Below are 25,133 nucleotides of genomic sequence, written 5' to 3'. Positions count from 1 at the left end.
AAAAGAAATTATGATTTAAATCTAGCAATTATCTTTTTTAAACATTTGCTTCTACTAGTTAAAATTCAGAATTAAATATTAACATACATGAAATTAACTTTCAAGCAGGATTGTAAAATGTAAAAAAAAAAAAAAAATCACCTAGCTCACAGTGTTCTCAAAAAACAATTTTAAATAGTTTATAGGGATATATATATATTTCTAATCTGAACAATTATTAAATTCAAACTGATTCTAAAAAAAAAAAACAAAAAAAAAACAGAGTTACAATTTTTGAGTCCTAATTGTTTTTTTATGCTAGATTTAAATAAGCTGATAATAATGGACTTATACATGTTTTTTTTTTAATGAATAATAACTGACTATAAATATAAAGGAATAAAAACAATTTATTACAGCCTTACAAAGTATATACAAGTTTATCTGATAATACCATATTAGATAAATTATAATTTCAGGAAAAGACACTAATGATCGTATAAAGAAACATTATTTTTTTTACAATGAATCAATAATATATATTGTGTGGCTAAAGTATAAGAGGAAAATACACAGAGATATAACCCTAAAAATATATATATATGTGAATTGAAAAGCACTCTATAATTATTTTACAATATCTACTGAAACTTAATATAATAAAATCTTAGTCTCAGACTTTATTAACCAGTAATAAATCAGTTCATGAAAGTTAACTTAATAAGAATGGAGATGTGTAGTAAAAATAATCAAGTGATGTAAAGTTCATATCATGTTTGATTTTTTTTTCGTTGAATCCCAAATATAATCAAACAATACATAACAAATAAACTAGTCTTCACTTAACAGATCTTCATCAAAGTTGATATCCTGAAAAAGTAATCATGTAATTACATTTCAGAAAAAAAGAAGATCAAGAAAACCAAAAAATATATAAATCAATAATAATAAGGAACTTACTGCATCAATGTTTTCATCTAAATTCAAATTTTTAATATCAAGTTCCAATTCCATCTCATCTAACATTTTAGCTTCATCAATATTTAATTCATTTGAGGAGCTGTCTTTTTGAGTCTTAAAAAAAAAGAAAGGAAAAACATTAATAGTTTACACTATTCTCACAATGGAGGTAAAGCACTAAACATATTTTGTTTTATTACAATAGGTAAAAACAATGTCTTGAAAAATCTGCAGTTACTTCAATTGATAAAAATATTTAGAGAATAGGAAATCTTTTTAAATATATGGAATATATTTCGATAAAGCACTAAACATATTTTGTTTCATTACAATAGGTAAAAACAATGTCTTGAATAACCTATAGTCCTTTTAATGGATAAAAAAATTTAGTAAATAGGAAATATTTTTAAAAATATGGAATATATTTGATTAAAAATTGTTCAGTATAACTAACATCATTACTTTACTTTAAAAAATAAAGCAGCCTTAAACATAGGATCTTAAAAATGCACTAAAAATAGAAAAAAAAATTTTATAAACAGATCAGAAAATAATTATATTATGGAAAAAAAGCTGATTTAGCCCATATTTTCAAGTAATTTTTAACAGATTTAAGTATACAAGTATTGCATTTTGCTAGAAAAAAAAATCTTGGCTACACAAATGACAGTTATAATCGAACAAAACAAAAAATATACTTAATATCAGTCACTCGTAAAAAGATTTTTACATAATTTATAATTGTTTTAAAGTCTAGCTTTTTTATTAATTTGTATATAACAACAGAGAAAATGATTTCTTAGATAGGTGATTGCTTTGTTTTAGCATTCTTTGAAACTTGCAATTAGGATTACAAAATTTTTAAACTATTATATTGTCTGACAAATTTCAAACCCTAATCTATTGTTTAAATAAGCTGAAATCATATTAAACTAATTAAAAAAAATATTTTTGATTATTATGAATGACATGTAAAATTCTTTTTAAAATGAATTTTTCTTAAAAGATAGATTTAAAAGAGTCCAGCAGAAACAGCAAATAATCTCAAATACACCCTTCTATTGACCATAGATAATAATTAATATCAATTAGTTAAAACACAATTTAAATATAAGAAAGAAATCTTAAGGTAAAATATATTTGCTTGAAATTAATTCCCAATTCTGTGATTCAATTTTTTTAAATCAAAAAGTAATTAACACATTTTTTTGGTTCAACAATTTCCACTAAACATAAAGGTATGCATTTAAAAACAATATTGCATAATTTAAAAATTCAGAAAATATTATTGCACAATAAGACTAGACTATTATCCTTAACACCCAGAAAATGGTTTTAAAAATTTTGTGTTAATAAAAAAAAATTATGTCTTAAATATTTAAAAGGGTAAAAAGATAAAAACAATGAAATGTGAAAAAATGAATAGGTTAATAAAACAAGTAATAATTTTAGTAGATACCTTTGCTAGTGCTGAGGTAAAGAAGACAAATAGAAAAAATACATTGATTTTTTTTACTTTTTTAGTGACAATCTTTGTCTCAGCCCTGACTAAAGTATTTCTACATAGCACGAAAATGATTATCTGCTTAATGATTCTACACAATTGTGCTCATTATATTGTTCAGATTTGGTTCTACTAACAGCATAAAATATAACATTATCACACTATCTCTTTATACATTCATGGTATTAAGAACAAAAACTGAAAATAACGATACTTACTGTATCTTCAAATCCGTAGCTTTTAGCAGAATCTTTGGTTAATGATTGATCGTCGCAAACAGCATCTACAAATTTAGGAATTTCATACGAAGATTGAAAAGATTCAGCATCTCCAGCACCCTAAAATTAAAAAGTAATCTATATAAAAGCCTTTCAGCATTTTATGTTTAGAAACCATTTACATGCAATTTGATTTGATTTTCTGAAAAAAGAACTATGTTAAAATATTTCTGTTTCCTCTCTTCTTTAGTTTAAGCAAATTGAAACTGTATTCAATTTTTTAAAATAAACAAAAATTATTCCCACTTTTAAAAAGCATTTTCAGCTAAGTTTATAAGTAGTGAGAATTCTCAGTCATGGAGGTTTTGAGCTATATGACCACCAGACCTGCCATGTCAAAATTCAAAATGCCTGAGATTTTTCACAACCAGAAAAGTAACAGAAAAGGCAGACAAAAAAAATTACACATTCAATAAATTTATATAAAAAACTTTTTTTACTCTAAAAAATAAAAATAATTAAAAATGAATCTATTAAAAAAAAACAAAAAAAAAAAAACAGATGACAGATTTGGCAATGTTAAAAAACATTGTATAAAAAATTTTCTAAATCACTTTCTAATTTGCCTTCTCAGTCAACAAATTTTTTGATGGCTCGTTTTGACAAGAACAGAATTAAGTCTAATTTTTTATTATGTGGCTAAATACTCTCTCAGAGATCGCATTTCTGTGAGGAATGGTTAATGCTACCATCTTTCACTAAGCTGACACACTGAAGATATTTGTCTTGCAACTAACTTTACACCATTTTCCATTGGTCTTATCAAAAGAACAAAAAATTTCTGTTGTGAATTAAAATCTTACTCAAATTTGTTAATTAACATAAATTTAAAATATCATAGGCTTTGTTAAAAAATTGCTAAACTTTTTCTTTTCTTTTTTAGTTTGGCTGACATTTTAAAATTCATAATCAAAACAGATATGTAGGTTATCCCACTTTATTTTTTTCCTTCATGAAAATTGTGTATTTATGTAACAAATTATTGCTACCAAGTTCAGTTATAAAAAATAAAAAAAAAAAAACTAAAAAAAAAAAAAACTAAATGACTTGTATGATAAACTAATTTTTAGAGGAAGGACCTTTTTGCAAATTACAAAGATCTCAAAGTAAGAATTTTATCACTGTTTAAAAGCTTAATAGCTTCAATAACACATTAAAAGCTTCACAAAATATGATTTATTTCCTTTTTTTAAAATTTTTTTTTTACCGTAGGCAAAGGATGTTGGTTTTCTTTAACATCATCTTCAGGTATATATGTAAAAGTACCAGCAGTTTCTGCCTCTTTCATTTCTTCTATTGGATTCCTTTCATAATTTGGCTAAAAATGAACAAAATTAAAATTAATTTCAGATAATTTTAAAATAGTATATGTTTCAATCATAAGTAAATGATAAAAATAGTTGTAGGAAAAAAATTGTTATTAAGTTTAAATTTAAATTATTAAATAAGTAATAACTATGCATTGAAAGTTTTTTAAAGTCATGATATCTTTAATTAGATTACTTTAAAAAGCATTAAAAAAAATTTAAAAATTACTTACTGTCACAGTTAAATAATTGGATGCAAGCTGCTGAATTTGGTTTTGCTTCATATACTGTTCAGCCTTGACAGCATCATCTAAACCAGGAAAAAGATTTTCATAATCTTCTGGATTCGCTAATGCATTAGAAGCCCTTTCATTGACTTTCATTAAGCTTTCCTTCCACAATTTGACAATTCTATAAAATGAAATTAAAAAATTACATAATGCTTGCTATTAGATTATAGTTTAGTTTTCATGAATATAGAATACACAAACATTAAAGAATAGCATAGTGTTCAAACAATGAAAATTTTAATGCATTTAATATTTTTTACCATACATTTAGCAATAAATGTATAAATACAAACCATTAGAAAATAGATGTTTCCTCAAACATACAAACTTATATTTCACAATAAATAAAAAAAGAACTTACTTAGGCACTTGACTGGGTAAATATGTACGAGCGAAAAATGCAGCTTCAGGTAAGCGACCTGTTTCAACCAGCATACTTAAAGCCTTTTCTTTCCTAAAATCAATATGATTATTCCATAAATATCTGATTTAGTATTGCATATATATTTGTAAACAGTTTAGTTCCAAGTGTCTAGAATTCAAAAAAATATTAATAAAAAGGTATATATATTTTATTTAATATTTTCACTTATTTACATTATGTGAAATGAAATCAAGAAACTTTGTGAGTCAAACAAGGGGAACTAAATTATTAAGTTGCAGTTAACAGCTCAATTTTGCTCTTATTATGTATACATAGACAGTCTACACTCTTCAGTACTTTGACAGTGAATAAATGGGCAACAAAAATATTGAGGAATTTATTCAAACCACTATTTCTTTTGTTGTGTAATAAATTAATAATACATAATAACAATTTTACGTGTTATCAAAAAATTATTAATCATGTTGAGAATATAAAACGACATAACAAATTTTAAGTAGAATTTAAAAATGCCTCAAATTAAATTTTGAGTTATCTTTTTAACAAAATTACATTTTAATATTTATGTTAAAATTTAAATCATACTTTTTCAAACCGAAAAAATTTACAAATTAATAAAAAATTTCTCACAAAATCAAAAGAAGAGAGCATGGTTAATGGGGAGTAACTTTTATAATAGCATAGTTGATATTTTTATATATTAAAACAATTGAATGATTGTGCAGTTATATACTAATAATAATAAACAAAATATCTGCTTATCAGTAAATTAAAGGGAAAATTTTTTTTTAATCAGTGTTTGAATTAAAAAAAAAAAAATTACAGTTTCATTGCAAAAAGAAATTTAACTATGTATTTTTTCTGCATATACATCAATTTTTAACAAACAAAAACATTTGATGCATAATGGGATTAATATTTCATTTATAAAAAATAATAATAAAGAGTGAAAATGGAAAAACCTTGTCAGTATATGAAGTATCCCTAGCAGCAAAATAACTTGGCCATGTATGTAATAACTTGATCCAATATTCATGAATCTTGGCTCAATAAGGGCCCAATATAGAATTGATCGATTAACCCAATATTTTGCAGCCACTTTATTATACCAATATTGGCCTTATATAGAATTGCCAGATTCACACAATATTTTATATTCATTATTCAGCCAAAATAAGTCATTCTAGGAACAATATTCAAAAATCTAGACATCCCAATATTGGTCCCTCTATGCATGTTCCTATGAGACCCATATTATGTCAGTTTTGAGCCCAACTGGGGCCATGGTAAAATTGTTAGTAGGATTAGATAAAGTAAATTTAGTAGAGGATTTAAAAAAAATATATAAAAAAAGAGAGACTTAGTATATGTAAAATATATATATAATATTAGGTTTTATGAATTTGTCTCTCAAAATTAAATTTTGTAGGTTCATACATGGTTAGAAATAAATATGATAATTCCTGCAGTTTTTTAATTTTGAATTAAGAATTAAAAATGCTTTGTCATTTAACACAAACTGTTTCAGTTTTTCCTAAATTAAAAAGTTATGCAGGTCTAAAATACTTACTTTCCCAAAAGAAAATAGCTTATAAAAGCAACATTATTTATTCCTCCTGTTTCAGAACTTTGAGCTAGTTTTTCTACCATATTTGCATTTCCAGAGGAAGTTGCAAGTAATAAGAGGCCACCAAAATCTTTAGCATTATGCAAGCATTCTTCGGCAAGTACAAAATCACACTTGGACATGGCTAATTCAGCTAACTGCTTCCATTTTTGCTCAGACTAAAATAAAATAAAAAGTATTTTTAGTCATTTTAAAAAGAAAAGGACTTTAATCAAGACCCAGAAGATTAATTCAAGGAAGATTATATGACTTACATAAAATAATAAACTTTCCGTCAAAACAAAACCTCTATTGAAAAACTTTCTGAAAGCAATTTCTTGACTCTTGTAACTAGGGTCAATCCTTCATTGCTACAGCATTTCGATAAAATTTGTTTGAAAATCACTGATTTTTTTAAAAGTTAATTTTTATTAAACTCGATATTGATTATTAACCCAGCATATATTTCTTTAAATTAAGCAGTTTTTTTCAGTAATAAGTTATTGAACATCTTATACATGTGTTTTTTTTCTGAAGTGATAAAAAATATTAATTGCAAGGTAGAAAAGAGGAATCTTGATTGTTTTTTTATTTTTTAAAATATTATGTATAATAATAAATATTTCTCTGCAAGAGTGACAAATTATCTGAAAACACTGTTCAATTATATTATGTATATCTGATTATTATAATATAAATTTTACTGCAATAATTTTATTTATCATTTTTAAATTACTCACCTCAGGATATACTTAATACAAAAATTTCATTTGCCTTAAAAATAAAAAATTTCGAAAAGTCAACGTGTTTCGAACACTTAAAAAAAAAGGTGTGCATGTTCAAGATTTTCCAGATGTGAATGCGGAAAACAAAAGATATTTACATTTTCTATTTACCTACAGATTCACCTTTTACATGTAATTGATTTTACAGCTTATTTGCGAAATATTCATAGGTTAAATTTCATGGTTCAATTTTTAATAACTTATCACTACAATATAAGGAATCAATATTTAAAAAAATAATAATAACTCAATTTTTTCCTGTACTTTTGTACATAATTTGAATGGTAAAAAAAAGCACAATACACTTACAAACATTCCAATGCAAAAAGTTTTACAAATCTTTCGTTTAAATATTTTGTTTTAATGTTCTCCCTTTTATAGTGATTTTATACCAGTTCTGCAAAATTCTTTGAGAGTAAACAGCATAGTATTAGAAAAGTTATTGCATAAATTAATCAATAACACATAAATAAGACAAATTAAAAATACATAAGTAATTGGGTACATTTACCATAGCTTCTTTTGCCAGAGTATATGCAACAGTAAGATTTCCCAACTGAAGAGCAAGCTCAAATTTATGATCAGGATCAGTAGACACAACTAAAGCTTGAGATTTAAAACCCTAAATTAAAAATAGAAAAAGTGAATAAACGGAGATAAAAAGCTTCGAAACATAAAAGAAGGATGTATTTCATATCATTAGCAATTACAAAAATTATTTTAATTACAATAGTCTAGATTAGCAATTTCCAAACAGTATTCCATGGGCTTAAAAGGCCGACAGTTAGGACTTTTTTGAAATGGTGTTTTTTTTAAAACGTTTTTGAAACCGGTACTTATGTTTAAATCCAATCAATAAACCACTATTTACTTAATTTGGTTGCTTTTATGAAATTATTTAAAGTAAAATGTCAATAGTAAAAAAGTGGCAAGTTTCTATTCTTTTTTTTTTTTAAATACAATTTTTATAATAACAATGTATTGAATAAATTAAGAAAAGAACATGGATCAAAAAAATTGCATTAGTATTTATCATTAAGCTTTTCAAATCAAAATAAAACTAAGCTCATTATTAAAGAAATATGGTTCTCTAACGATGTTAAGTTATAACTGAAGCTATTTTTAGTTATTATTGCAGTTATTTTCAGTGCAGATCCAGTATTGAATATTGCTGAGGATATAAAACCTAAGTTAAAATTATTAAAGATAAAACAATGAGAAAAATTTCATTCCTTTTATGTTGTTTCATAACCCGCGATGAACAGTCGACCCAATTTTGAGTTTATGACTTTCAATTTTCAACTTCGCAGCCATGAAATTTTAAATCCAACTTATAAAACAAGGGAATTTCTGGATCAAGCATCAGGATAAACTAGCCTTTGTGTAGAACTTTTTGATAAAACTACCCTGCATTTGCATTACACAGAGATAAAAGCCATGAAAACCTCTCTCTGTTAGTCTTATCCGGTTCTCCCAAAGTTTATCTTAGATTTTTACAATCTGGTAGATAATTAGAAAGAAAAAAAATACTTTAGATGCTTGTAATTTAAAAGCAATTGCATACATTTGTAGTTTTTTTTCATTTGTTCTTTATACAGACATGTGATCCAATCAAAATGCAAATGGCAAATTTGCCATTTGTCAGCGTATTTTGAAATATTCATGCACAATTACACAAAAAGATGTTAAAAGCATTGTTTTGTATATTTTCAAAAAAAAAAAAATTCTTACTGGCATGGTAAGATATATAATTATTGAAATATATAGTTAGACAATGTATAGAACAAGAAATAAGAATTAGCTAAACAGAGGAAGGCTTGTTCTGTTCAGTCAAAAAATTGAAGAAAGAAACTAAATTTTTTTACTATTGGAAAACAACATTACTTAATGCAGTGTTTTTTTTTTCTTTCTAATTGCATAAAAAAAAATTAAATTTCATTTAAAATAAATTTAAAAAGGAAAAATTACTTGTTTTTCCAAGAAATGTGCAACTCTAGTTCGTTGCTCATATGGGACAGATGGAAGGACACTGTGTGCAGTTTCAAAATCACCCCTCATAACAGCTGTTTGGTATTCTAATACTGAAAGTAATAGGGAGTATGATACAACATTTAGTTCTTTATCACCAAGGTATAGCCTGCTGTCTTTAGGAATGTAACCAAGAAGATACATCACCCTGAAACATAAAAATAATGAAAGCAAAATTGTTTACTTGTGAACAAGTAAAATGAAATTTTCACAATACAACATTTGTATTCATTTTTCTTTTCTCACCTGTCTAAATGAGCTATGGTGACAATTTCTCCTCCAACATAATAATTTAATCTGTTAACAGAATTTGTATAGATAAAACAATCTCCAACCCATAAACCAGTTTTAACAGTCTCCATGTGCATACCAAGAACCTGAAAGCAAAATTATCCAAAATTGTGGGTCAGAATTGCAATAAAATATATATTTTAAATGTATGTATAAAACAAAAATGCAAAAAATTGTAGATTAGAGAATTAAGCAAAGAATAACACAAATTTTTACTTTTTTCCTAAGAATTTTTTTTCATGAAGTAGGTGGTGTGAAAATGATAACAATGACAATATTTAAATAATCTAACAATATACAATATCAAAACAATATACAATGTTAAATGAGATATTTTAGAGATAAAAATTACGAGTTGTTAATAAACAGCAATTGTCAATAGATCTATATAGAGTAATATTAACACTTATGATACTTCACAGCAAATTTAATTTTAAAATAATTATTTCTAAAATTTGATTTTAAACAAGTTTTCTTACATCAAAAGCTTGCTCAATTCCATCTTCTGGTATTTGGTTTTTGAAGTGCCTTGCTTTGACAACAGCTTCTGAGTTATACTTCAAAATGTAAAAAGTATCTTCGGTAGCAATACAAACAAGCTCACCACTTTCTGACCAATACACCTTAAAATTCAAAAAAATTATATACATTTTATCAAAAATTAGTCATTAATATAGAGTTATACAAAAATGCTTTCAAAACTTGCATAATATAAAATAGAACTTTTTTAGTCTATTGAATAGATAACTTTACAAGAAAAAAATTCACTGAATTTTTAAGTTCTCATTTAGTATAAAAAATATTTAAAACAGAAAATTTTTAAACCATAGTTTTAAACATTTGCTGAAACCCTAAAGTTGAAATGAAATTATATAATGAGCTCTTACATAATCTTTAATTTTTATCTTTGCATACCAAAATCATTGTAAATCAAAATCATGTAATCATCTATTTTCAATTTTGCATTTTTCTCAGTATAATACTTTAAAAAAATTGACAGATTTTATGCTCGCATATATAATTTTCAAATATAGTATACAAATTATTTATCTGGAAATATTTTTATTCACTAACATACAGCAAAATGAATAACTGAAAAATAATAAACTTCAAACTATGGAAAATAATAAACATTTTAAAAGACTTAAGCCAAAAGAATACATAATTAAACTTTGCATTAACATTAGTAATTTATAAACATAATTCAGAAACATTTTCAACAAATTTCAATGTATTTAAAATAATTATAAACACTTAAGTTACACAAAGTAGAAAAATAGAAGAATAAAAGAAAAGATTTTCAAAACATACATGTTTTGGCTGAATTTCAATTCTTCGAACAAGGTCTAGACTTTCCCAATCGTAGAATGCTAGTCCACTGATAGATTTCACCCCAAGCATATTACCACCAAATATAGCTGTCAGTAAATAAAAATATATTACGATGAGTGAGAGAATACATAAAATGTAATTTTGAAAAATTGAAATAAAAGTTCAGAAATAAAAATCACATGCATGATTTCATACACACTATGCTTAACGTTACACATAATTTTAAAAAAAACCCCCAAACTAATTTGCACGTTAACAATAGAGATTGTAGTAGCACAATATAAAAAACAACAAATGCAGAGCTGTTTGGATGAATGATTAGTAACTTCTTTCAATAGAATGATTAGACATTCTTTCAGATTAATAACTATATGGTACTTGCTCAATGCAGATATAAAGCAAGAAAATAACTAATAGTTAGTTCAATAGCAATGAAATTTTTATCTGTTTCAACCAGTATATAATTTGCAATAACACTGATCTCTGCAGGCTGAGAGTGGAATACAAATAAAGTAATTTGATATATGATTCAAACAAGGGAAAAGTACTTCCCGAAACCAAATTAAAAAATTAATATTAGTTTTAAAAAAAGTGTTAAAGTAAGCTTAACATTTCAAATTTTATACCTATAATATTAGTGTATGAACACAAAGAAAATAGTTAAATTGGAGAAAAGAAATCATTTTTCTTCTTCTTATAATTTAGTAACAGATCTTTATTACTATTCAAGCAGTGTGGATTTTGGAATTTCAAGGTGTGTCTACTATTTGATGTCAAGTGCACTTGGATCATTCTTCCACTCAAACAAAACTATCACTTGGATTCTTCATCGATTGAGAATTAAAACATTTAGAAACATAAATGAATGTTATATAGCAAAATAAGAAACTTCTTTGATAAACCTTAATTTAAAAACAAAATTTAAAAAAAAAAAAAAAAAAAAATCAGTTATCCTCAATAGTTTCCTCAACTCAGCACTTCATATATGAAAGGATTTATTTAACTTTTTTTCAGATTTGCCATGCTTGGATTAATAAACAAACAGACTAAGTGTGATAAAATAAATTGTTACTTGAAAATAATAAAATATTACCTTCAGCACCATATTCAGGTTTGAAAACTTTTTTCTCCTTGAAATTTTTAAATATTTTAACGGATGTAGTGTTTTCTCGTACAGCATATTCTGAAGAATCAAGAGCCCAAACAAATTCTTGTGCAGTACCAAAGCTTTTATTTCTTAGTGCCATAGCAGTATAAATTATGTATTCACCATCTCCACACACAACTACAAATCTGATTCAAAAACAAAATGTTATTAGTAAAAATACATACTCACAAGGAAAAATTTACAATAAATTTTAAAGATGGAAAAAAAGTAAATTATTTAAATTAAATAATTAGTGATAAATTATCTTTAACAACAGATTATTGATTGAGGTAAGAATATATTATAAATAGCTATATTATTTTACATTTGCCTTAACTTATACTTTCAAGGTCAGCTTGGTTGAATATTAAGAAACCAAAAAACTTCAATCACAGTAAACATGGTGATCTTAGCCTAATTCTAGTGATACTTTCCTACAAACTATTCTTTATTTCTTTTTTTTAAAATTACTTTTAACAGATATTTTGAAATATTAAATTAAACATTAAATTGAATATTTCCATAGTTTTTCTAGTGATAAGGAAATTATAGGAACATTCAATTAAGTAAAGGCTAACTTTATGTTATAAATGTATAAAGCTAAACATAGAAAAGAGAACTAATAATATCACTTAAAAAGCCAAACTATAGTTCTAATTCTATATTGAAGAACCATCTTCAGTGTTGAAATATAGAATAAAAAACGAAAATACAAAGGAAGAATATATAGCTGGATTTCAAATTATAAGCTTGTCTTACCCTTAGTTTAAATTCCTATAACATAATGCCTTTCATCATTCTTTTCAAATGCTTCGATAAGTTTCTTTTAATTTCTATATCATGCAACATCTGGAGTTCTAATCCAACTCTCACCATACTATTTCTTGTCACCCTTCTTTTATTTATCTTGTTTAATTTTGTTATTTTCCTCTATTTAACCCTTACTTTTTCTAGCTATAACTTGTTTATAATTTTCTTTTGTATCTTTATGTTTCACTCTGTCATTCTTTGTTTATAGATGGATCTTCAGTATAGAACCATAACTATAATATGTGACACTATTTGTGCTCTGTTCACATAGTTTCTATACACAAAGTCTCATATGTTTTCAAACAGAGTCTAAATTTGCAAAAAAAATCTCCATTTTGCTTATTGAACAAAGTAGAAACTCTTACAATTGATGCATATGAACTTGCTGAGTTTTTTGCGCGAAAGTATAGAAGCCATGTTCATAATTTAGTTAAAGCATTGACTCTTCAAAGAAAACACACATCAAGAGTAATTTATACATAGTTTTCAATTTGCATAATCATTAGTTTATTCTAGACAATAAAATAAAAACCATAAATTTAGTACTTAATTGTTACCTTCCATTGGGATTATGGCAAATAGTTTGAGGATAAATTTCACAGCTTCCCATATCTTTCACAACTAATGGTAGCCTTTCCCCATCTTTAATATCAGCATCAACCATGGCTTTGAGATTGGCTTGCTGTAGCTCTGAATGTTTAGCCCATATTATTTTTCCAGAAGCATCCATAGACATGGCAGGTTCCTCTCGACCAAGCTAATTATAAAAAAGTTAAATATAGTGAAAATTAAGGCAATAAATTATTGTAGGATTCCAGGTAATAAAAATAAATACCTTCATTATTATGCTTCCTTCATCAAAACCTACTGCAACACTATTAGATCCTTTTAAACAAGCAATGGTCCAAACTCTCTCTAAATTATAATTCAAAGTAGTTTCAAGACGATAGGTATTTGCATGCCACAATTTTAGGGTACCTGAAATATGAAAATAACACTTTGAAATGAAATGTTCGGAGTTGTGTTATATTTTTGAAAAAATTCCTATCTTAATATACATCAAATTATATTCAAAATCACAATTCATAACCAGTTAGAAGACTTTTTCTGAAGGAAGTAGAATTCTTTGTTAATTAGTAAATAAATGTACAGTGCACAAAAAAAAAAAGACCACAATGAATAACTTCTAATAATCAGAGATAATCTAATAATCAGAGATAATCTAATGATCAGATCTTCATGCTCTAGGACTCAATCTTAATCATACATGGGAACGTTACTTTTAAAAAGTAACAAGTAAAAATACAAGTACTTCAAGAAAAAGTAACAAGTAAAAAGCTTAGAATAGAGAGCATTGAATATACCCAGAAACAAAACCAGAAATCAAAAAATTCTGTGTTGGCATATAAAAAAAAAAGAGAGTAGAAATTTTAAAACTGTCAAATCTTTAGAAATTTTGTTTTTACTTTTGGAATCCGTAGTAATAAATTAATTTGTTGAACAAATTCAATACTAAATACTCTATTTTTTCTTTGAAGAAATAAGAAGAAAAAAAATAGTCATGTACAAATAACCCCTTTAAATCCATTAATTTAAAATTACATTTCCTTTTTATAAAAGATAAAAAAAAATAAAAAAAATTTAGATTTTTTTATAGAGACAATTTTTTAATTTGTTTCACACTTCGTTTTTTTTACTAACATAAAGTATAAAATGTCACTAAATTTACTCAATTATGTTGATAAGAAGTATTATATATAAATTCAGATACGATTGACAATTTTTTAATTTGTTTCACACTACGTTTTTTTTACTGAAATACAATAAAGTATAAAATGCCACTAAATTTACACAATTATATTGATAAAAAGTATCATAAATAAATTCAGATACGATTCGCTTTCCAAGTACATAATTAAAGTTTGAAATTTAAAAAAATTTATTTGCATTTAAAAGAAATAACATCTTTAAAAATGCAGAATAGAGGACGCCACATCAGTTCTTATCAAGTATTATATGTGTGAAAATACACTTGAAAAATAATAATCTTTAAAACATAAAATCTACACTTAGAAAACAGTTATTAGTTATAAATCTTTTCTTTTATATGCATTTATAATAAAAAGAAAGAATTGAGATTGATACTTACTTACAGGAGAAACAAATATAATCAATCAGAATCAAATTTGAGATGATAAAAATAAACTCATCAGAAAATGAAAATAAATTAACAACTTTTTATTTTTTTTCAAATATTTACGATTCTATATTTAATTAAATCTATCAAAATCAGATTTTGCAATTTCAGAACAAAATAAACATAGCTTATCATAGAGTTCATTTTTCACGTCATCTTTGTCATCCGACATTAAGCAAGGAATTAGTTCCCATATAACGGTAAGATAAAAGAAAACACATGAATGGAATTCTGTAGAGAGATGGGCTAGTAGGAGAGATGAACTAAAGGATTTGTTGAAATACATATAATGAAATACATACGGCCTCTCTTTGCACGCAACCAGGAAGAATAACTTTTTTCATTCACTAGTTACAATGGTCAAATGTAACCACAGTCTATAAAATATGGATTCTTCAGTGAGCTTCAGAAAAGGAAGTTAATGACTAAAAAGAAAATGAATGATTAAGGCAGTCACGGGAGGGGCGAAACTTGTGGAAGATGTTCAGTGATGTTAAAAATATTTATGACATTGACAGCACAACATAAATTTAGCGCAAGTAAAACTAAGAAAGAGAACCATTTGTTCACAACAAAAAGTTTTAGCAAGAAACTAGCTTTCCCACTCTCAGATTTTTAATGAAGTCACACATTAATCACTATACTTCTTATTTCATTCAAAAGTTTAGCACTTCGAAATCTCCATTAATGTAGTCAACCCATCTTACTCTGGTCCTGCCACTGACTAGTATTCCTATGGGATTAACAGAAGTAACTTTGGACAACAAGGAGGATAGGTCTATTTCTCAGATATATCCAGCATGGACAGATAGATCTAGAGTTTATTTGCAGGCAACAAATAAAATTTAAAAGCAGTAGGAAATTTTATACTTAACACACAGAGAAATAATAATTTAAAAAGAATAAATTTAAATTCTAATAATAGGATGAACACACTGAAAAAGAGTATGTAATTGATTTATAAAAATGTCATCTTGCACCATTTTAAAATTAACAGTAAATAGTCTTTTAAAAAACTCATTCAATTAATAAATTAACTTACCATCTTCTGAACCTGTCATAATGATAGGTAACTCAGGATGAAAAGTGACAGCAGATATATTCTGAGCATGACCTTCTAATGTCTGAATACAAGTTTTGTTCTAACGATTGAAAAAAAGAAACTTTGATAAGCTAATATAAATTAAACATAGCTCATAAATAAAGTTAAAAATAAATCAATAATATCATTAATAGATTACATGTTAGCATAAGTGTAAAAGAAAAAAGCCTAAAACTTCATTCCTTGAAAATTTTTAAGTTTCATAGTTTAGTTAAAAAGAAGTGACTTGTAATCAACAAATAGGTTTAAATGAAGAGAGGTGATCAAAACCAAATAAAAATACATTATAATGACATTTTTGAAATTAAAATAATATTTTTAGACAACTTGTCGATTTTTGAGAATTGTATCAGCAGGCATTTCATATCTATCTTAAATGTTTATGGAAGTAAGCAAACAATAAAACTATTATACATTAAAAGTAGCATTACATATAAATGTGCGTTCACTATCATTGCAAAGTATTGGTGTTTCCAATCAATTACTGATTAAGACTATTTATTACTTCTATATTTACAGAGTGCGAGAAAAAAACTCTAAAGCTATTGCATCACAGAAGTTAACTAATTTCTTTTTAATTTGATTGTTCCTCTTTCTTTTTATGTCTACCAGTCAAAGTACAAAAAGTTAATGTATATATTGTTTTTTTACAAAGTAAAAATTGGCTATTTTAGAGTTGTTTAGACAAGGAAAACAGTGTGAAATCGTTCCTATGCTCTGAGCACAATTGTTGTATACAAAAGTTATGATTTTCTAAAGCAATTGCTTTGGTGGAAATGAAATAGATTAAAGGTAGAAAACTTGCAGTCCATTGCTGAAAATTTCAATAAGCATTTGCACCTCTGCAAAAAGGAAGCCACTTTGAAAATAATTAAATTTATTTATTAGATGACTCTGCTTTTACTAATATTTGCTATAATTTGTTAATTTACTTATTTGTAATAAAGTTGTTTTAAAAATTGATTACCTAGATTTTTTTAGCCGCACTCTGTACTCGATTTCCTCATAATGTAAATATTTTTGGCAAATCACAATACGACTATTTTTCTATAGCAGTTTATTAAAAGCTAAATTATTAATTAAAAATGTAAAATTAAATCAATAATCATAAAAACATTCATTAAGATAAACATTTACTTCAACTAGAAAACAAAAAAAAAAACAAACCTATATACTAAAATATATTTAAATACTAGAAAGATAAAAGAAAACACACAACCAAGGAATTTTTTCTAAAACAATATTCAGGCTATACTAAAATTAATAATGTTTATGACATTGAATAAAACTTTTTTTTTAACTAATCTAGAGTTCGAATTTAAAATCACAAAATATATTTTATCTCACAAATTTATATTATTTCATAGATATCACAAAGTAATAAGATGAATGAGAAATTACCTGATAATCCCATATTTTAACCAGTCTGTCATCAGCTCCTGAAATCAAATAAGGTTTATCTCCACCATGATAAAAATCAACACAATTGACACCTTTCTCATGGCCTTCTAAGGTGAAATTAGGGGTTGTAGATCCTAACTGCCATACCTAAAAGCAAAAGTAATTAAGCATCATTATACTATAAGGAAATAAAATCATAAGACTTGAGGGTACTTATTTCCCACTTCAATGGGAATGTTCTAAAGAGTGAAATTATTCCTTTACAATTTTTGATGTTTTTATTTCCAATTGGACTATTGAACTGTGTACAGGTCAAGGTAGGGGGTATTTTAACCTCTTATGAAAATGTATAGGCTGGGATAGCCTATTTCGCAGGGCACAGGACTCACAGTCATGAGAACGGGAGTTTGAATCCAGTCGGCTGAAGACACTATGTAGTATATGGTGACTGGTGCACGTAAAATCCGTAAGATCAGAAAGTTCTCCATGTTCCCATAAAAAATTATAACTCTGGTTCAGGTCAAAATTAGGATATGTGGATAAATAAATGGGTCCACCCTATAAAATGGGTGTGATGTATGTGTGTGGCAGAAGTCTAATTCCTGGTCATAGATAGCGTCACTGGAAAACAAGAACAATCTCACCTTTTGCTTTAATAGCCTACGACAGCAACGGAAAAATTAAAATGTAAATCGACTAACTTGAAATATGTTAAATTCAATACTAAAGACAATTAAGTGAGAAAAAAATTTAAGTGTGTTTTTAATGACATTAGATTTTTTGAACAACAGCGTTTGACAGAGATTTTTTTAACTGGCGTTGGTAGAGATAGCTTTAACTGTGTTCTATTACACATCTTTGGTCAGAACAAAATGGTATAAACTTAGTAGTCTATGAAAATGTAAAATATTAATTCGGAAAATATATTAATGGTTTAAACTTTCTTAAAGCATAAAATGATTACAGGTAAATAAAATATTCTACATATTCTGAAGGAAAAAGTTTTAAAAATACATCAAAAGGAGAACAATTTAAACGTTCACGATATTTTTACAAAATAATTTTTTCAATTGTGTTGGTTCATTAAATTTCTCTTTCTTATTCAATTTTATAATTGGGCTTACACTTTCTCATTTGAAATTGACTACAAGACTCAATTTTCCACACCATCTTCTCCAATATTACTTTTAAAAACAATATTCTACAGATATGGAATGGAATGGCTAGAAAATACATAGATCATTTAAATCTAAATCAAAAAATGTTTTTAATAGGAGTATTGTTTGTAGTTTCGTTGTGGTGTTAAAAATAAGCAAAATTTTCAAACGAGACAAATAAAACAGAGCTCACTATTCTTTAACTCATTCAGTAGCAACAAATTTATTGCGGAAGTAATTTAAATCAAATGTATCAAATAGGAAAACTTATCCTGTGTCGTTTTCTTTACAATCTTTTTAAAATATATTTTTTAAAAAACAAATTATTTTTTATTTATTTCTATTTAAAGAAAAACTAATACATTAAAACTGAAGTAATAAAAAGCATATTAAGTACAACTAACAAAAAGCTATACAAATCTGAATATAAAATACCTTCACTGTACGATCTAGAGAAGCACTAGCAAAAGTATTATTGTCCTTAGGATTAATCACAATTTGCATTATGTAATGAGTATGTCCTTCAAAGACTTGAGTGCATGTCCATTGTTTTTCCCAGTTCCACAACTTTATAAGCATATCATCTGTGAAAGAATGTATTTTCATTATTTATTAAATATATAGTTTTACATGGATACTTGTAACGAAGTCTCTTTGCATCGTCACTGATCACAAGAATTAAAACAAATTGGTCTTAAACCATAAACAATATAAAATTACATTTTTGAAAATTAAAATCAGAAAAAAATTTTTTTTTTGAAAACAAGCTTAGGTGAAAAAAATATTGAAAAATGAAATGCATAACATTTAATTGTAACTAAGTTATTAATTTTTTTTTTTAACAGACTATTTTATTTTACTTAATGAAATTCAGTACAAAAAGGATAAGTTTGAAAGTTCANACAATATAAAATTACATTTTTGAAAATTAAAATCAGAAAAAATTTTTTTTTTTGAAAACAAGCTTAGGTGAAAAAAATATTGAAAAATGAAATGCATAACATTTAATTGTAACTAAGTTATTAATTTTTTTTTTTAACAGACTATTTTATTTTACTTAATGAAATTCAGTACAAAAAGGATAAGTTTGAAAGTTCAGGCAGTATGTTTAGTTAACATTTAAATTCAGGTTTTAAAATTGAATAATTATCTCTCATTGTGACAGTTTTATATGTAATTTCTCAGGAAACTGTAAATATTAAATAACCCTGATCTAACTGGCTTCATGTCTACACTGACGGATCTCAGTTTGAATAAAATAGAAATGTGGGCGCTGGTATTTTTTCTAAACCATTTTCAATTTATTTGAGTTTGGGAACAAACAAAACTCCTCTCGATGGTGAAGTGGAGGCTATTAAAACTACTTCTCAATAACTATTATCAAGAATGGATGACATAGAGAATGTCGTTATATATGTAGACTCCATCTCGGCAATCCAAGCAGTAACATATGTTGACTTTTCAGACTCTCTTGGACTTAAAAGTTGTAAAGAGAATTTTGGGATACTTTTGTCCTTAAAAAAGAATATTGTGTTACAGTGGGTTCCTTCCCACTGCAATATCTATGGAAACGAGATGGCAGATCTTCTTGCCAAAAAAGGAACTGGTATTTTACAGAGCTCCCAGAGAGAAATTCTTTACTCATGAAAATAATTCAAATGAACAAATTGGTAACAAAGTCTGGAGGGAGAGTCTGAATAAGATCCCTGATCACCCGAGACACAATGTGGTTGCTGCCTTTAGGTAGGAAACCAGACACGACTGCCATTGCTGTTCATCTCCATAGACTTAATATCTTCCATGATCCAAACTGCGTCTTGTACGGGGAGGACTCGCTAATGAATGCTGAGCATCTGGGGGTCTGCCCCGCATTACTGGTAGCATCTATGACAGATACTGGAATGCTAGGGAACAGTTGCAGGCACTGCTAACTGACTGATTTTCTGTTCATATTTCTATGTTGGTATTCTATTTAATGTTTCTTTGTTCTAATTTTTTTTTTGCATTTCAAATGATTTAATGTTCTCAAATTTTTGTTTAAATTGTTGTTATTTCTTATGGATCTGTGCAAAGTGCTTTCACACTCCAGTAAATGATGTATATCAAGTACTGCTGCTAGAAATAAAATAAACTCTCATTCTGGTTCACTTGTTGTATGAGACGTAACCAATAGGTTAATATGCATGCAAGCACACATTTAAAACCAGTTTTTTTTAGTCACATCATAAAAATTATTATATAATTATTTAATGATAACACATACATGATAATAAACATATATAGCAATCTTTTAACCAATAGTTGAGTATTTTTTACAAAATTCATAATTATTGTAATTTAATTAACATGATTATAGACTAGTTGTAGTTACTAATATATAATACTGATTATATAAAAATGCAAAACAAGCAATACACACTAACATAAGCTACTCTAATCAATGAAATTTGTTAACATTCATAAATTTTACTATTCTGAAAAGAAAAAGGCCAGGCACTAACACCATCTGAATTAGAAACTATTGGACTAAAATATGAGTCTGATTCTTTTAATATTAAATTTTATTGAGTTCATTCTATCCACAGCAACTATGTTTTTTTTTCCTGGTGAAAATACTGAAATTATACATAAAGAAAAACTTAAATAAACACTGCTACAGAACTTTAACTAAAAAATAAAAAAACAATGCACTTTAATAGTTTGAATTTGTAAACGTCGGTATAATGTATAATCTATTTTAGAATTGACATGGACTGTTTTTAGTATGACTAAAGTTTTTGCCCTCTTTGGAACACATGTTAGTGAGGTTTGATTACATATTAGAATATATGTCTTCTTACCACTTGATGTTAAAATAAATGGCTGAGTAGGATGAATAACTATAGAACGGATGTAATCTGAATGTGCTTCAAGGATGTGTACCCTTTCTAAAGTATTGTAGTTGAAGACTCTTAAATTCATATCATCCTAGAAAAAAGAAAATAAACAAAATCATTGGCATTTAATTTGAATTATAGATGTTTAAAATTTATGAATAATATCTATTAATCATATCCAATCACATTAATTAATAATATTCAGTGAAATAACTTTTCCAAAAAGATAAATTTCTTTCTCCTCAATAGAAGGGATATTAAAAAGCAGAGAACTCTTAACATTTTACTCATCAACACACTTCTTTCTGTATAAGTTTTAGTACTACACATCTGACGCATGAATTTTTTTTTCCTGCTTTAAAACTTTAAAATATTCAAAAAATAAGTACAAAAATGTTAACACACATGACAAAATGGCTCTCTACCATTAGGCACAGTTTAAAAGGCAAACTAGGTGGTAGCTAAAGCTGCTACCATTTAGTACATACAAAACACAGATTTTTAACAATCTTTTTCTTAATGTTTTAGTTAATAATGGAATTTTGCTTTTTGCAACAAATAACAAAGACTATTGTTAAAAAAAATGGTGATAAAAACTGAATTTTAACTAATAGCACACTTTGAAAGTATTCAGAAATTTCCGTCTGATTTGTAATGCATAATAAAAAACTTAGAATTTCTGAACACTTTTACAAAAATGTCATCAGGGTAGTATACAGTTACAATATTATTCTCTTTAAACCAAGGTAGCATTTCTGATATATTTATAAGACTTATAATCTTACTTATGCTGTAAAAATATTTTACCTTTTTTTTTCTCCTAAAACATATTAGATGAAATTTTTTTAAACAGAATTGCTCGTTATTATAGTGACATCTCAGTCAATTAAGCTTCTAATTTTTACAGGGAATAAATTTCAGTCTAGAAAATACCATCAACACAGTTTTCAATTGCACGAATGCATTGCCTTTTTCTAAAAACAATAAACAATCATTTGTTTACATAATAGAAAACTGCTATTTTTAAAAAAATTTTGTTAGATACCAATCTCACTGCATTTGGTTAACACATCTTTAATCGCGTGCATTAGAGAATGAGAATCTGATACTAGAGTTCTTTGAGGGAAAATATATTTCACTAATTAAGATCACATTTTGCACTGAAGATGACTAGAGGAGAGGTGTGTGAATCACATGCATTAGTGTGATTAAACTTTAGATTAAAACATTAGTGTTAGATTAAACCTTAGAAAACAAGAGCTGAAAATATATCACATTTATAAAAAGAACATATTATTATATCTAAAGTTTACTTTTATTTTACAAAATTATGTATGCACATTAGAATTGAAGCAATTCTGAAATTTCTTACCCACCAAAATAAATTAGAACAAATTTTTGAGCTATCTTCTGTGATACAATATTGAAATAGTATATATATAGTCAGATTGCACTACAAAAACCATTATGAATTAATCATTACATTCATGAAATTTTTGCTTCACTGCAGGCTTAAATGCTAATTAAGAAATAAATGAAAAAGGAAATAAAAGCAGCATACTGATAATAAAAATATATGCCCCATAAGGTAGTAAAATGTTAATTAAATATAATAAATGTAAATTAATAATAAACTCATAACATAAATAAATATAGACAGCAATCAACTTTCCATACAAAAATTTAATAAGAATGATAAGTATACATTTATTTAAATTTCAATATTTAGTCACTTAAATAAAAAATCTATTTATTTATTTCTAATTACAACAATGTTTATATTTAACAATATAAAAATTGATTGTTTCTGTAAATGAAAAAACTATTTTTTTGTATTTCATTACAATTGTAAATAAGAAAGAATTATTTATTTTTAAATTTTTCTTAATAATTGAATTACATAGGTATATTTTGAATATAATTTTTGAGTTTATAAATACTAAAATTTCACATAAAACTACATAAGTAATTAAATAAAACTTACTGAGCCGGTAATTATCCAATTTTTCCTGGGAACAAATTTAGCTGCTCTTACAGGGAGGTCACACACTTCAAATGATTTGACAAGAAGCTAAGTAAAATTAATAACACTTAACATTAAAAGATAATTTCTAAATGTTTTCAGATTTAAATAGACAAAATATTGATAAGATAAAATTACAATTTTTAAAATTCAAATAACATCAATACAAAAATTATCTTAACAAAAACTACGACATTACACACCATTAGTAATAAGCAGTTTTTAATTTTTAAAATTAAAGAAGTTAATAAAAATGACAATAATTGGGTAATAAATTCTAATATTTTTTTAACGGAAATATGTTAGTCAATTTGTTTGTCGTATCAATCATGATACAAGGCAAAATAGTGAAGTTCTGCCATCTATACAGGTGAGTATTTATTGTCTATAGTCACGAAATGTTTGTTGGTGCCAGCTGACATTAACCAACTACCTGAGAGTTAGTAGTGAACCACTAGAAGTTCACCGCTCCCACTCTTATTGTCACATAAAAGAACAAATGTGTGCGACCCCGATTGAATCACGGGAGTAATGTCTTCATTACAGCTATTTAGAGCAGTTTCTGTAATTTTTGCCGCATATGCCATCAATCAAATTAATTTAGTACCTCCCCTATTTTTTACATGTTTTAATTTTCTATGAGTCAAAAACAGATACATCCAAGTGTTTCACTTCTTATGTCCATATACTGTATGGTGAAAATAGCTCATTTGGGTGCTTTCTATCAGCCCTTAAATTTTTGTCCCTTAGTATCGAAACACCCTATATAGTTGCTGCCACAATTTAAATAAATTGTCCCTCTATATGATACACTGAAATTTGGACCATATGCATACACATAAGAAACAGTTACATATGTATAATTTTAAGAGAAAAAGTTATAAGAAAATTAGTTTCACTGATTATTAAGTCAAAGAAAGATTATAATATACACTTATCCTCAATATTTACTTCTACTAAACACAACTGCTGTTCGTATGCTTTATTTTGCTTAGTAACATAATTAGAGTTAGATTTTAAGAGGGTTAAAACCAAAACAAAATATCACACCTGTGATTCATGATTCCAGACGTGAACATTTCCATTATATAAACTAGCAAGCATCCATGGTTCTGTAGGGTGAAGATCAACACATTTAACTCTATCAGAGCGAGCCAGCAATTTCCGCTTCACATCAAGTTTAAGAGGCTATAGAATAAAAAGTAGTGAATAAAAATTAACAATCGTTAATTATAAAGTATATTATAATGAAAAGTACTACTATTATTAGCATTCTTTTACCGGCATAAGAAAAAAAGTATATTATAAAAGGGAAAGTAAATTAAGCTTACCATGGTTTCAAATTTTAAAAAACAAATTAATTTTACTGAGACTTATGAATAAGTGTTTATAAAGTACAAAACCACGTCAGTATATAAATAATTCCCGATATTTTGATGGTGTCAAACCATAACAGTGCAATTAATCGAACGTGGCGATGTTGACGATTCGATACTGAAACACAAAAACGATTCATTAATCTAAACGAATTTTTATTTAAGATCAAAAGAATTTTTCGGAGTCTAAGTGAAAAAAATAGGTATGACTAAATTCATTAAAAAAAGAGTTTTTGCATTGAAAATATCTAATTTCCTTTTCTTTTCAGTTTCAGAATAGAATCCTAATCTATATTTTG

The 25,133-nt window shown here is 26.3% G+C and overlaps 1 protein-coding gene across 1 annotated transcript; it reads right to left on the bottom strand.

The window, feature by feature from the left end:
- Positions 1 to 371: 371 nt before the first annotated feature.
- beta'CO (coatomer subunit beta') lies at positions 372 to 25,107 on the bottom strand. Its single transcript, XM_043045624.2, has 22 exons — positions 24,790 to 25,107; positions 24,509 to 24,646; positions 23,420 to 23,506; positions 21,400 to 21,526; positions 18,995 to 19,143; positions 17,403 to 17,549; positions 15,942 to 16,041; positions 13,538 to 13,680; positions 13,260 to 13,459; positions 11,839 to 12,038; positions 10,725 to 10,831; positions 9,893 to 10,036; positions 9,369 to 9,499; positions 9,063 to 9,270; positions 7,606 to 7,716; positions 6,274 to 6,488; positions 4,680 to 4,772; positions 4,262 to 4,439; positions 3,929 to 4,039; positions 2,662 to 2,781; positions 940 to 1,053; positions 372 to 849 (listed from the first exon to the last, which is right to left on the bottom strand). Exons 1-22 carry the CDS (start codon positions 24,790 to 24,792, stop codon positions 811 to 813), a joined length of 2,865 nt encoding a protein of 954 aa, XP_042901558.1. The 5' UTR covers positions 24,793 to 25,107; the 3' UTR covers positions 372 to 810.
- Between the last annotated feature and the right edge of the window lie 26 nt (positions 25,108 to 25,133).

This window comes from Parasteatoda tepidariorum, chromosome 2 (genome assembly GCF_043381705.1).
Source record: "Parasteatoda tepidariorum isolate YZ-2023 chromosome 2, CAS_Ptep_4.0, whole genome shotgun sequence".
Taxonomy (NCBI): Eukaryota; Metazoa; Arthropoda; class Arachnida; order Araneae; family Theridiidae; genus Parasteatoda; species Parasteatoda tepidariorum.
The sequence above is the reverse complement of the archived record's forward strand: the minus strand, read 5'-3'. Positions and strand labels throughout refer to the sequence as shown.

Bases quoted from the DNA above. Each gene is read 5' to 3' on its own strand.
- beta'CO (XM_043045624.2), bottom strand. The intron at 13,681-15,941 runs GTAAGTTAATTT...TTCATATTTCAG, and splicing joins TATGACAGGTTCAGAAGATG to GTACCCTAAAATTGTGGCAT. The intron at 9,271-9,368 runs GTGAGAAAAGAA...TTTATGTTTCAG, and splicing joins ACCATAGCTCATTTAGACAG to GGTGATGTATCTTCTTGGTT.